This window comes from Stegostoma tigrinum, chromosome 27 (assembly GCF_030684315.1).
Source record: "Stegostoma tigrinum isolate sSteTig4 chromosome 27, sSteTig4.hap1, whole genome shotgun sequence".
In the NCBI taxonomy this organism is placed as follows: domain Eukaryota; kingdom Metazoa; phylum Chordata; class Chondrichthyes; order Orectolobiformes; family Stegostomatidae; genus Stegostoma; species Stegostoma tigrinum.
This window is the reverse complement of record NC_081380.1, coordinates 22,147,052-22,161,226: the sequence shown is the minus strand read 5'-3', so window position 1 is coordinate 22,161,226 and position 14,175 is coordinate 22,147,052. Positions and strand designations below refer to the sequence as shown.

Genomic DNA, 14,175 nt, shown 5'->3' with positions numbered 1-14,175 from the left:
ATGCTCCTTGTGTAATTGTAACTAAATTTTGTTTCTTTTTCCAGGTGCAAGTAAAGTTTCATTGCAGACGTTCACCATTGCTTTTTGCTGATATTTATCCTGAACACACACACTGCACGATCATAGGCCTTAACCAGATTTTATTGGAAAAAAAGGAAGATTAATCATTTTATTTATATGCCATGTTCCTGTAATCCTTTCTAATAGAAATTTGTAAAACAGACATCTTATGAGATCATCTTGAATTGAATTATTTATTGTCACTTTAATTTTACAGCGAAAAGCTTCAATTTCAATCTCTCACACTGATGGAAGCCACAGCTAGAAATGAGGATCAAACTTTTTTTAGATTAGTCCCTGATCTACATTATTGAGGGACTGAATTAGGTTTGGGAAAGGTGCATACAAGATAGATTTGGTATTTGTACCATCACCAAAAGTGATCAGTTTTAATTTTGCACCTATTGAATTGAATTCACATAACTTAGAAGTTTTATTGAACTTTTATTGTTCAGCAAAATGACATTTTAATGAAAGCAGTGCATTACAGCAATTGGCCAGGGAATCTCAACCTGAGATAGAGATTAGTAATGTTCTGCCTGTTACACTACACTAAATTTTCTATTAAGCCTGAGCTTATTCTGCCTTTCTGATTGAAAAAATTCATTGCTATTTCAATAATCCATGTTATAATTAAGTGCCTTATCTCAGGACAGTTGATTTCAACAAAATCTTGCATTGCATATGCATTTATAGGAGCACTACAGTTTTTTTTTTATTTAGAAATGTCTTAAAATTGGAGGAATGTAAAACCTTTCAGTTTTCTACATGTGACACACGTTTTAAACCTGACTCCTGTCTTAGAAAACTTTGATAGTTTTGACTGACTTATTTGGTTTTCTGCCTTTACTAATTACCACAACCATGCTTTTGTTTATATTTACAATTTATGATTAGAGCGACGATAGTCTTTGGAACCAAACCAAGAAAAACTATTTTACTGACTTCTTAATATCAGATGCTGACTGTGTTATTACACTGAAAATTTCAAATAACTCTTGCACAGCACTGAGACACTTGGGTTTTGTGTAGAACCGGCTGTTTTGTCTTGTTAAATCCCTAAAGACATGTCAGATATAAAGTCGTAACATGCTATATTATGTTTAGATTACTATCTTTCCAATTTGCTAGATGATGAATATTTTTGGCTGTAGCTTCTCCACATTTGGCCATTGATATTACATAGAACATTACAGCACAGTACAGGCCCTTCGATGTTGTGCCGACCTGTCATACCGATCTCAGGCCCGTCTAACCTACACTATTCCATGTACGTCCATATGCTTGTCCAATGACGACTTAAATGTACCTAAAGTTGGCGAATCTACTACCGTTGCAGGCAAAGCGTTCCATTCCCTTACTACTCCGAGTAAAGAAACTACCTCTCACATCTGTCCTATATCTTTCACCCCTCAATTTAAAGCTATGCCCCCTTGTGCTCGCCGTCACCATCCTAGGAAAAAGGCTCTCCCTATCCACCCCTCTGATTATTTTATATGTTTCAATTAAGTCACCTCTCAACCTTCTTCTCTCTAATGAAAACAGCCTCAAGTCCCTCAGCCTTTCCTCGTAAGACCTTCCCTCCATACCAGGCAACATCCTAGTAAATCTCCTCTGCACCCTTGCCAAACTTCCACATGCTCTGCCTCAGCCAGCAGCAGACCCTGTTTAAGCAGGGAATGGGGTATTGAATGTAGGTTTATATGAAGAGGGGGAGAAAAGAACTTTCATTAGCAGCTAATGGTGTTCAGTTTAAGGAAATATAGTGAAATGCCAAGAAAACATGGAGGTCAAGCTCTTAGGTTCTCTCACAAAGTAACCATGCTTTTAAAAAGGTGCTTACCTTTGTTTCTTTCTGCTACTTGTTGCCATTTCCTGATGGTCATGCCTAAAACCCCTCACAAAGAACTGAACAACTATTTGGAATCAAGTTTGTCACTTTAGACATTCTAACAGTGTGTGGCTGACCTTAGTTGAAGAGTATTGCACTCTCCAGTCTGCTGCTTTATTCTCTATTACCGAGATGCTAGACTACATTTTCCTTGTTGAAACTACGTCTTAGGACTAATTGATTTGTGATCATAATTCATCACAGCTTTTCTTTTGTATTTTTTCTTTTGTAAGGCAGGAGTTCACAACACTATATTCAGCTGTCATTCACGGAAGTAACAAATTGTGTTATGGGCTTTGAATGTAAGCTGAGGGGTGCAAGTTTTAACTGGACAATAAAATTGCACTAAGTAGTCACCTTTGGGTTGATAGATGAAAATGTTTAGATTTAAAAATACTTTGACAGACTAGTATATTTGTTTAAAAAAAAATGTTGAACTGTCCTTTCCTGATGACAAGAACTGCTGCACTCCAGTTCTTAGCAATAGTGACAATTTTTATTTCTTGAGCAGGGCAGTCTCAAGCAGGAGTTTTTTTTCCATGCTGTAATTGCTTCAAATCAGGTGTTACTAAACAAAAATATGGGATGCTGGAATGTTCTTTAAAAATAACACTAGTGATAATAGATTGAAATATTTATGTATTAAAATATCTATTCAATGAATGTACACTATATGCAAATGAGAAACTGATGTATGTAGCAATAAAACATTCTTCAACCGGATGATGTTTGTGATTTTTAATTAGATTAGGGAAGGCTTTTGGACATCATGCTTATTTTTTCATGCATTTTCTATGGAGTGGTAATCTAACTTATCCACCGTTGTATTATCTGTCAACATTTTGATCCTTAAAGTGGCTTCTATCCTTCCAATTCTGTAGTTTTATATAGTAAAACCTGATTGTGTAAAATGAAGCTTAATTGATTTCAAAAGTGAGAATGAACTCATAACTGCAACACCCCAGTTTCTTCATCAGCACTTCTAGTTTCTCGAAACTTAATCATGCGATCAGTACTTATGAAGTTGAAATCATTCACATTTGTCTAGATTTAAACCAGTGATTACAATTTATGCAAGCTCTTATCACAATTTCATGCTACTACTAGGCCATCACCTCCAAGAACCCTAGTAGATCAAAATCTCACATAGGAGGACTTAATCCTTGTTTAGACAGTACAGGATACATTCATTATTGAAGGTTTGAATGAGTTACAACCCACAAAATAAATGAAATGCCTGGTTACATTTCAGTAGCTTATTCAGCATACAAAGCAAGGAAGCATGGCAAGTGTTTTAGTAATTTGTCAAATGGTCTTCAAAGTACTTTAATCTCTTTTTCAAAAGGAAATAGTTACAAATTGACTTTAGGAATATTCTGACATGCAGATGGTAGTTCACTTATTTTCATATTACATGTAAGTATAAAGCTATGTACATAAAGCTTGGAAGCCAAATCAGAGATTGCGGGGGCGAAAAAAAAAACAACTAAAAGGAAGCAAAATAAAAGTGAAATGTAGCAACAGATTTTTAAAACCTGTACAAGGAGTCAAGAAAATTGGATTGTATTTTATTTGGTAATGGTATATAAAAATAAGAATTTGTTTCAAGTCACTGGTTAGGTACCAATATTGGATTGTTTGTTTTTCTTAAAGAACACAGCTTAAAAAAAATTAAGACACTTTTTCAATTCAATGGAAAAACTTACATCTTAAAATAGTAATTACAAAAGTATTTTCTCAAAGGTTGGACAGTTTATACTAGGAGGCAGCAGTTTCATTTTTCTCTGGGGGTTCAACTATTTGTAAACACTGATCTGCAAACTCCACAAAAATTGGTTCTTGCATAGCTGTCTTCATGATGCTTTCTTTATCCTCCGCCTTGTCTACTGTCAACAGCAACTGTTTAAGATGTGGATTGCAAAGCAGACCCTTCAACTTCTCTGATCCTGCTGTTGGAACAACAGAAATGGAATGAACAGGAATGCAAGAACATACTTAAACAAATATCTTACAATCTAAGGCCACTCCGTTGGAAACTCCCAAATTCCAAAGAATCCAAGTGGTAGTGTGAAAGGGTGTTTCAGAAACAGTTCCCTCTGGTACCATGAGCAGAATAATACAACAATGTTGTGTTACTTCACATGGTGGATTTTAGCAATCCAGCAAGGGCTAAGGCTGCTTCCAAGCATACAAGTAGTTTAGAGGTAATTGAGCTCTAATCGGGGAAGTGTTGTCTGGAGTCCACTGACCATTACAAGGAGTCAATTTTTTCCCCCCTTTGGCTGAGGGCAAGAGTTCAGGATGTATTGATCTTTGGAGAATACTTCTCTACTTCACGTGTTCCTTTTTCATTATTAAAAATCCATGTATTAGGTGATGCAAAGACACAGTTAACATTACCTTCTATACTTTAGTTGACGTATGGGGTATTTGCTCACATGCTGAAGCAGAGTTAGAGGAATTCAACAATATCCTCAATAGATTAGTTTCTTAAATTTAAAGCCACAGCACAAGGAAAGCAGTAATTTCTTACTGAGATTAATATTTACATTGCCGGTTTATTGCCGAAGTCTTTTCATCAAAAAGAAGTGACAAGTCTACATAAAACAGTCATGACTTTAAACATAGCTGAAGCAGACTAATGCCATTGTGTTTCTATATCTTGAAGGATTAACTTTTCTAAAATAAAAAGTGGCAGGGGGTAATGACAAATGTTCAATGTCTAACAGTCCATGGCAACGGCATACAGTTTGGTCCAGGAATCAATGCTTGGCAGAAGTGGAGACCGAACCCATGTTTTCTGGTTTACAAGACCAGTGCCTTCCCACAAAAATTTAGGATATTTGGTCAGCATAGACAAGTTGGACTGAAGGGTCCGTTTCTGTGCTATACAAATCAATGACTCTGTAATACAAATGCAGAGGGATGATATGAGTAGCCACTGCTGGCAGAAAGAGCCTAGAGCACCTGGTATTCCCAGGCAGTCTCCTATCCAAACAGAAACCAGGCCTCAGTCTACTTAGCTTGAGAGCAAATGAGATCAGGTGTTTTCAGACTAGCATGGCTGTAGGCTAAGGTGCTTCTATAACAAAGCTAGAATATTTTAACAAGGCAATTATAACCAATTTACTGCATCTCAGTGGTCAAATCACTGATTTAAAATTTAGCAATTGATGCTGTGTTCATTACAGTAGCATCCACTGCATTTTTCCTCTAATTGTAATCTGAGCACATGCAACCCCAAGCTAGAGGTTCTACTTTTTAGGGAAGGAATTCACTCTATTTCAAACTTTCCAGCTCCCACTTAGCTCAGCATTCCATTGTTGATGGATTTAAAATTTACTGTGGTTTGCAGTTTCCTTCAATTCACTTCTTGCAGCCTGCCCTAGCCTTCAGTCACTTTGAAGCTGACTTGCCCTAGGTCCCCACCTTTGTAGCCGCTTCCTCCTTGCCCTAGCAGATGCGACCCACCTCACAGCCTCCCTCCATCCCTGGCAAAGACCACGGTGCACAGCTTCCTAATTGCCACAAATGCCCGAACTGCAAATTGCTCCTCTTCAAATCTGTCAATTCTGCTTATAGACCACTTTTCTTGGATCGGTTGTCCTGTAATTGTACATTATCAAGTATTTTGGGGGCATATTTTCCCACCATGTGTATTTTGAGCCCTGACCACTATGACAATAAGCAGTGAAAGTTAAATATTTCTTGTAAGCCCAAGGGAGAATGGTACCACCATTCAGAATTTAGGCAGAGAAATGGCTTTGTGTTAACATTATTGAATTACTAACCCACAGGCCAAGACTAATACTTACACTCTGACAGATTCAAATCCCACCACAACATCATATGGAATTTAAATTCAATTTATAAAATGTGGAATATACAACTAATCTCAGTAAAGTTGCCATGAAACTACAGTTGAGAAAACCTATCAGGATCATAATATTCTTTGGGCAAGCTGCCAGCCTTACCTTGTCTAGCTTACATGAGATTCCAGATCCACAGCAATAGGGTTGAATCTTAACTGCCATCTGCAATGGTCTAGCAAGTCAAGCAGCTTACAGGCAATTAATACAAAAACAGAAGTTGCTGGGAAGGTTCAGCAGGTCTGGCAGCATCTGTGAAGAGAAATCAGGTCTGGTGACCCTTTTGCAGAACTGACGCTGCCAGACTTGCTGAGCTTTTCCAACAACTTAATTTTTGTTTCCGATTTACAGCATTTGCAGTTCTTCTGCTTCTTATGAGGGCAATTAATTTTGTTAGTAACACCCACATCCAATACAAGAATAAAAAGGAGACAATTTGCAGCTAAAACCTATGTCAAGTGAATGGTTATGCACTTGTTCAACTCTTGCACATCACAGAATTTTAACTACTTCTAATTACTAAATTCCCAACTGCAAATAATAGGAAGACAGTTTTTGTTTGCACAGTCAATTTTTAAAAGTGTACATACCCAATTGTCTCAGTTTCTCCAGTGGTACCCGATCAGATTCTTCATCATCATCATCCAAGATTTCATTTGTGCAGGAGTAGTGTCCTATTAACATAGCAAAATCATTTTCAACACACTTTAAATGAGTGAACTTAAAGGCAGTCAGTTCCTGAATCATAATTGATTATAGGGAAATGTGAGAAATGGTTAATGTCTCTAGAAACATTGACTTTTATCTTCTGGAGTTTTAAGTATAACTGAAATCCAGAAAATGCTCCAAAGCTGAGCACAAACAGTATTTTAAAGGAGAAGTGGATTGATGTTGTGTATTTGAAACTTTAATCTGTTTCATCTCCTTTGGATGCTGTCAATGTTTTATTATCCTCTCCCATGTGCATGCTATACATTTTGAGAAGGTGCTGGTGAGCTACTTCTTGAACCTCTGCAGCCCATTTGGTACAGGTACACCTCCAGCATTGATAGGGTGGAAGTTCTATGGGTAATATAGAACAGAGCCACTTAGGGCTGCAGGTACATAATTCTTTGAAATTTGCGTCACAGTGGTTAAGGAGGCATTAGACTAGCCTTCATTGCTCAGAAATTCAAGTGTAGGAGTTGGGATGTTATGTTTAGATTACAGGACATCGAGGTCTCCTCTGGAAACACTGTGCAGTTCTGGTTGCCCTGCTATAGGGACAAAATTAAACTGGAGAAGATTCAGAAAAGATTTACCAGGACATTGCTTGGAATGGAGTATAGGCTAGGACATTTTTCACTGGAGTGCAGGTGGTTGAGAGGAGACCTTACAGGTTAATGAAATCATGAGGGCATAGATGAGGTGAATAGCAAAAGTCTCCAAGGTAGGGAGATAAGGTGAATACTTTTAAAGCAAGGGGAGAAAGATTCAAAATGGACCTGAGAAGTAACTTTTTTTTTAAAACAACAGTTGTTACTGTATGGAATGAACTGCCAGAGGAAGTGGTGGATGCAGGTACATAGAATCCCTACAGTGTGGAAACAGGCTGTTCGGCCCAACAAGTCCACACTGACTCTCAGGCATCCCACCCAGACCCATCCCCAGACACTATAGGCAATTTAGCATAACCAATCCACCTAATCTGCATATTTTTGGCCTGTGGGAGGAAACTCATGCAGTCACAGGGAGAATGTGCAAACTCCATACAGACAGTGGCCCAAGGGTGGAATTGAACCCATGTTTGCGGCTTAAAATATTATGAAAAACATTTTAAAATTGGGGTCTAAAACAAATCAAAAAACTTTTTGGAACATCTGAAGTTGAACAATTCAATCCCCGTAGATATTTTCCTTTCAATCTTACCATTGTTGTCTTGCTGTATAGGTTTCTTAAATGGTGGCGAAAGCTCTGAAATTGTTGAAACTGAACCAGACTTTTGGGGTTTACAATCATCTACAAAAATAAAGTGTTGACTTTAGTTATTTTATGGAAAGTATATGCTTTTGTCCAACATTTAAAACTTGACAAAATCTATTATAGAAGCTGGCACAGAAACAGACCCTTGATCCAAGTCATCTTTGCCAACCAGATTATCTTAAATTAATCTAGTCGCTTAAGCCAGCATTTGGCCCATAGCCCTCGAAACCCTTCTTGTTCATACACCCATCCAGATGCCTTTTAAAATGTTAAGAATTTTGCAAGCCTCCACCAGCCTCTGGCAGCTCATTCCATACATGCACCACCCTGTGTGGACAATTTACCCCTCAGGTCCCTTTTAAATCTTTCCCCTCTCACTCTAAATTTATGCCATCTGGTTTTGAGCTCCCCCATCCCAGGGAAAAGAACTTGGCTATTAACCCTACCCATAACCCTCATGATTTTATAAATCTCTATAAAAGGTCACTCTCATCCTCCAACGCTCAAGGGAAATCATCCTCTCAAGATACCTCAAACCCTCCAAACCTGGCAACAGCTTTGTAAATCTTTTCAGAACCCTTTCAAAGTTCACAACATTTTCCCTACAGCAGGGAGACCAGAACTGCACACAGTATTCCAACCAATGTCCTGACCAATAAAGGCAAGCATACCGAACACCACCTTCACTATCCTGTCTACTTGTAATTCCACTTTCAAGGAACAATGAACCTGCAATCCAAGATCTTTTTGCTCAGCGACACTCCCTAGGACCTTAGCGTTAAGTATATATGTCCTGCCCTGATTTGCCTTGCCAAGATGCAGCACCTCAGTTATCGGAGCTAAATCCATCTGCCACTCCTCAGGCCATTGGCCCATCTGATCAATGTCCTGTTGTATTCTGAAGAATTGAAGGAAAGTTTTGGAATCAACTAAGTAATAGCTGAATATATGGAAAATCTAAATCTAAATCAAGCAGAGTCAGTATAGTGCATGGCTTCATAAAGAGAAATTGTGGTTGACTAACTTATTACAGTTTTTGAGGAAGTCAGAGTGGATAGAGAGAACCAGAAGTTGGACTTCCAAAAGGTGTTTGACAAAATACCTCATAAAACAATACGTCTTAAGATAAGAGCCCATGGTGTTGGAGGCAGTATACTGGCAGGGATAGAAAACTGGCTAATAGGCAGGAATCAACAATCAGGGGATCTTTTTCAGGTAGCAACCAATGACCAGTGGGGTTCTACAGGGATCAGTATTGAGACTGCAACCCTCTGACAAAAACTAAATCTAAAATTGAGACCTCTTTATTCTGAGACTGTGTCGTATGGTCTTAGACTCTGCCATAAAGGGGAAACATTCTCTCAGCATTTACCCTGTCAAACCCCTTAAGAATCCTACATGTTATCTCAAACTTCATGTTGTTGAGATTGTACAGCAGACAAATAATTGTGCAGCCATTACAAAATTTAAAAGGGAGTATGTTAGGAATTGCAAGAAGCTCCAATACAGCTTAGGCTAAGAATAAATATGCAAAGAGAAGAAAGTCTACCATGCTAATGCAGTTTGGAAAATAAAGACAAAATTTATCAGGAAATTGTCAGGGTAGGTTTCTCAAAGATTTGCCTGTATCTTTGCCCTGACACCAAGCAAGAATCATAGAATCCCTACAGTAGAAGTAGGCCATTCACTCCACTGAATCAACACTGACCGTCCAAACAGCATCCCTCCCAGACCCACCCCATTACACTATCCCTGTAACCCAGCATTTCCTGTGGCTAGATTATCCCATGTCTATCCCATTGATACATTGAGTGAGTGGGAAAAGATCTGGCAGATGGAATACAATGTAAATAAGTGTGAAGTCATACATTTCGGTAGGAGTAATAGTAAAAAGGATTATTACTTGAATGGTAAAATGTTGCAGCATGCTGCTATACAGAGGGACCCGGGTGTCCTCGTCCATGAATCACAGAAGGTTGGTCTGCAGGTACAACAAATATTTAGGAAGGCAAATGGAACTTTGTCCTTCATTGCTCAAGATATTGAGTTTAAAAACAGAGAGGTTATGTTGCAGCTGTACAAGGTGCTGGTGAGGCTACACCTGGAGTACTGTGTGCAGTTTTGGTCTCCTTACTCGAGGAAGGACGTACTGACACTGGAGGTGGTGCAGAGGAGGTTCACGAGGTTGATTCTGGTGTTGAGGGGGTTGGCTTATGAGGAGAGACTGAGTAGATTGGGATTATATTCATTGGAATTCAGAAGTGGGGGCAGGGGCGGGGGGGGGGGGGAATCTTACAGAAACATATAAAATTATGAAGGGAATAGATAAGATAGAAGTAGAGAGGATATCCCCACTGGCAGGTGAAGCTAGGACAAGAGGGGATAGCCTCAAGATTAGAGGGAGGTGATTTAGGATTGAATTGAGAAGGAACTTCTTCACCCAGAGGGTTGTTAATCTATTGAATTCCTTGCCCAGTGAAGTAGTTGATGCTACTTCAGTAAACGTTTAAACCTAAAGTAAAGTAATTTTAAAAAAAAAGGAATTAAGGGTTATGGTGATAAAGCAGGGCTCTGAGTCCACAAAAAGATCAGCCATGATCTTATTGAATGGCGGAGCAGGCTCGAGGAGCAGGAGTAGTCCATTCGGCTCTTAGTTCTTATGTTTCATGAGATCATCTCTTACTATTCTAATTGGGTAGAAACCCACCCTGTTTTGCCTTTGCTTATAAGACAAGCCCTCCATACCATTATTGACTTGTGAGGAAAGAAATTAATGTATTGTTGCCAAATTTGCAGACAACACAAAAACGGTGGAAAGCAAGTTACAAGACAGAAAAACTGATAGGTTAAGTAAGTGGTCATAAAGTTGGAAAATGGGGTACAAGATGGGAAAAGAAGAAGTTGTTAATTTTGGAAATGAGAACAGGAAAATAGAATATTATTTAAATGGAGAAATACTGCAGAAAGCTGCAATGCAAAGGGACTCAGGGTCAGAAACACAAAGCCAACACACAGATGCAGTAGGTAATCAGGAAGGCTAATGGAATGTTATTTCAATGGGGTTGGAGTGTAAGAGTGGGAAAGTATTACTGCAGCTCTACAACGTACTAGTAAAGTCACATTTGGAGAACTGTGAACAGTTTTGGTCCACCTTATTTAAGGAAGGGCATCATTTCACTGGAAGTAGTTCAGAGAACATTCACTCAGATGATTCCTAGTGGGGAACTCCCAGGTACAGATGAATTGTCTTTGAGTGACATTTAAACAAGTTGAGACTCTGCTCACTAGAGTAGAGAAGAATAGGAGGAGGTGATCTCATTGAAATACATAGGATTCTTAAGGGATTTGCAGATAAATGCCGAGAGAATGTTTTCCCACATAGCAACTTCTAAAACCAGATAGCACAGTCCCGGAATAAATAAGAGCCAATTCAAGACTGAGATAAGGAGGAATTTCTTTTCAGAGTGTTGAGTGTCCAGAACTCATTGCTGCAGAGAGTTGTGGGGGCAGAGTCCTTGTGGATATTTAAAGCTGAGATTGATAGGTTTTTGATGAGGGGGGAAAAAAAAACCGAGGGTTACAGGGAAAGCGCAGGAAAATAGATGAGGAATGTGGGATCAGCCATGATTCGACAGAATGGCAGAGCAGGATAGAGGGGCTGAGCAGCATACGCGTGTCCCTACGCTTGATGCTTTTATGGTCTTAAAAGATAGATATAAACCCATGAAGTATGTAGACTTGTCAGGCGTTGCAAGATTTCCCACTAAAGAGCAAAAAATTTAATTTGAACAACTAAATCTTTTGAAAAAGATTAAGGCTCGAAACAATAACAATTTGGAGAAAGTACATCTAAATGCAGATTTTAATTTGGCCTTGTAATTTGCTGTACATGGATGTTGCATGCAATTACCTTTACAAATGAAGGGGATACAGTATGCTAATTCAAAATCACAGCAAAGTGAGACAAAGAATGTCAACAAATTGAAAGGATGAAAGATGTAAGCCTTCCATTCGTTACATTTTTTTAATAATGATGATGTGGAGGTGTCAGTGTTGGACCAGGTCAGAAGCCACATGACTCCAGGTTATACAACAGCTTTATTTGCAATCACAAATTTCTGAAACACTGCTCCTTCATCAAATAAACTTGATGGATTATAACCCTGTGTTGTGCAACTTCTGAAACTTCTTTTAATACAGCAGACCCTGGATAACAATCTGCATTTCTGGAATTCTGAGCTACACCTGTCAACATCCAACTTGACGGTTATTGGACATCACTTCCATCCCCAACCCATCTAAGGGGAACACTAATCTTAGGCATTTACAATCAATCAATTTTTCAAACTCAAGAGTCAATGTTATACCAGAGATAGTAGGAACTGCAGATGCTGGAGAATCTGAGATAACAAGGTGTACAGCTGGGTGAACACAGCAGACTAAGCAACATCAGAGGAGCAGGAAAGCTGATGTTTCAGGCCTCGACCCTTCTTCAGAAAATCAATGTTTAGCCAATGTCATACCATCAGCTTCAGCAAGTCGAATATTTCACACCAACCAACCATTAAGTAATTTTAGCCTGACAGTTTAACAATCAAAATTGTTATTCCAAAAGCAAGATATACAGATACAGGAAATCTGAAATTCCACACTGGACAACTTTCAAAACAAAAATCAAACTTCTGAAAAAATTCAGGTCAAGTGCCAGGTATGAACAGAACCAGTTAACATTTCAGTTTGAAGAAAGGTCATTGACTTAACTATTTCTTTCCACAGATAACATCTGCCAGAGTTTGCCCAAGAACTTTGTTCTTTCTGACAGTTGTTAGTTATTTAAAGAACAATTTTAGGGAATCAAAGATTAATTCATACCTTTGTGTTTCTTGTAGCATCCCACAGAACAACTGGAAATAAATATAAACCAGAATTATAATTCCAACAATACTTATTAGCTGCTTGTAAACATCACCAACGTCCATTTCAAAATTCTGTTGTTGTTTGCTGCCCATTATTCTACATTCATTGTTCCTTCAGTTTTCTTTTTATGGCTATACACAAGGCCTGCACAGTAAGATTTAGACTGGACAGCCACAGAACCTAGCAGGAACACTGGATCCTAAATCTAATACAACAGTTTGCAAAATTTAAGTCCATGAGAATAACAGGACATTGTGGTAACAGTGAAAACAATGGCCAAGGGTCAGGAACCATAACAGAGACAACTGTTTCTCAAGCCAGAGAGAAGTGACACTGGCGATGGTCCCGAGATGATGGTGTCAATCCTCTGCATATTTTTAAAGTAACGTTTGATTCCTTAGACTCTGGTTACTTAAGTTCCACTTCCTACAAATTTCCAACGTAGCAAATAAAGGGACCGACAGCAGCAGATAATGGACTGACAAGCAACTAGTTCAACAGCACAAAACGCAAAACCGGGCACCCGCTTGTAAACTAAACATTCAGTATTCAAAACAACATCAGGCTCCAGGGGGATAAAGTGGAAAGATCCTTGATCTCAACTGGATCTTGCGCTCAGGGACCAAGCTATTTGACTACCGAGACCATCACAGTGAGGCCCGTGCCGCATGGGCTGTTGGTCTTCCCCCACCATGTAGCTCTTTATGGCCGGCCCAGCTCAGGGGGCTTTAGGCCACGCACAGGAGCAGCAACTAAATGCAGGCAACAGGCCGCAGGGCAGCCGCGGACTCGAGCAGTAAACAGCGCCGGACAGCACTCACTAGCGCAGGCCGCAACGCGGACACCGGTATTTCGGCGACAGTTCTTCACACACACAACACGTTACCATCCCGCTCCTCACCGGCTCACCCCACACTCCTGACCTCACTAACCCCGCCCCTTATCCGACACAACTGACCCCGCCCACTTTCCCCACAGACCCGCCTCTTAACCCACCCCACAAACAGCAGAGCCGACAAGGTGTAGAGCTGGATGAACACAGCAGGCCAAGCAGCAGAGGTGCAGGAAGGCTGCTGTTTCGGGCCTAGACCCTTCTTCAGAAATCCACAAACAACAGACCCTGCCCCTAAACCACAAGACATAATAGACCCCGTCCCTTAATACCCTCCAGTACACGACAGACCCCGCCCCTTAACACGCTCCACACAACAGAACCGGCGCCTCATTTCCCACGGACACCGCTCATTACCCTAGCAACAGGCCCCGCCCCCTTCATGACCGACCCACCCCTTAACCCATCCCACAGACAGCAGACCCTGCCCCAGTCTCAACACACAACAGACCCCGCCCAGCACCATCCACACGACAGACCCCACCCCTCATTTCCCACGGACCCCGCCCATTACCCACCAAAGACAGGCCCCGCCCCTTACCCCACCTTCTCTCCCCCAACTCAACAGACCTCAGAATTTTTGC

The 14,175-nt window shown here is 39.9% G+C and overlaps 2 protein-coding genes across 6 annotated transcripts in view; one reads left to right on the top strand and one right to left on the bottom strand.

The window, feature by feature from the left end:
• LOC125464536 (unconventional myosin-XIX) overlaps window positions 1–2,691 on the top strand; it is a 70,939-nt gene extending 68,248 nt beyond the window's left edge. For all 3 annotated transcript variants that reach the window (XM_048557025.2, XM_048557023.2, XM_048557024.2), the window contains exon 24: window positions 45–2,691. In XM_048557025.2, coding sequence (XP_048412982.1) covers window positions 45–164 — 120 coding nt within the window. In that variant the 3' untranslated portion in view covers window positions 165–2,691. The remainder of the gene's footprint in view (window positions 1–44) is intronic.
• Window positions 2,675–13,938, bottom strand: znhit3 (zinc finger, HIT-type containing 3). 3 transcript variants are annotated; one of them, XM_048557240.2, is made up of 5 exons: window positions 13,696–13,938; window positions 12,655–12,686; window positions 7,729–7,818; window positions 6,411–6,494; window positions 2,675–3,897 (listed from the first exon to the last, which is right to left on the bottom strand). In XM_048557240.2, exons 1-5 carry the CDS (start codon window positions 13,839–13,841, stop codon window positions 3,710–3,712), a joined length of 540 nt encoding a protein of 179 aa, XP_048413197.2. In that variant the 5' UTR covers window positions 13,842–13,938; the 3' UTR covers window positions 2,675–3,709. The 3 variants fall into 3 exon arrangements, with proteins under 3 accessions (XP_048413197.2, XP_048413196.2, XP_048413198.1); XM_048557239.2 differs by having other exon boundaries at window positions 2,675–3,900; window positions 13,696–13,933; XM_048557241.2 differs by lacking the exon at window positions 13,696–13,938 and adding an exon at window positions 13,521–13,625 and having other exon boundaries at window positions 2,675–3,900.
• Between the last annotated feature and the right edge of the window lie 237 nt (window positions 13,939–14,175).

What these genes read in the sequence shown, in the direction of transcription:
- znhit3 (XM_048557239.2), bottom strand. Translation starts at nt 13,841, where the DNA reads ATGTCTTGTGGTTTAGGGGCAGGGTCTGTTGTTTGTGGATTTCTGAAG. An exon ending in TATACAGCAAGACAACAATG is followed by an intron (nt 6,495 to 7,728) that starts GTAAGATTGAAA and finishes CTATGTTAATAG; the next exon opens with GACACTACTCCTGCACAAAT. An exon ending in GGAGAAACTGAGACAATTGG is followed by an intron (nt 3,901 to 6,410) that starts GTATGTACACTT and finishes TTGTTCCAACAG; the next exon opens with CAGGATCAGAGAAGTTGAAG.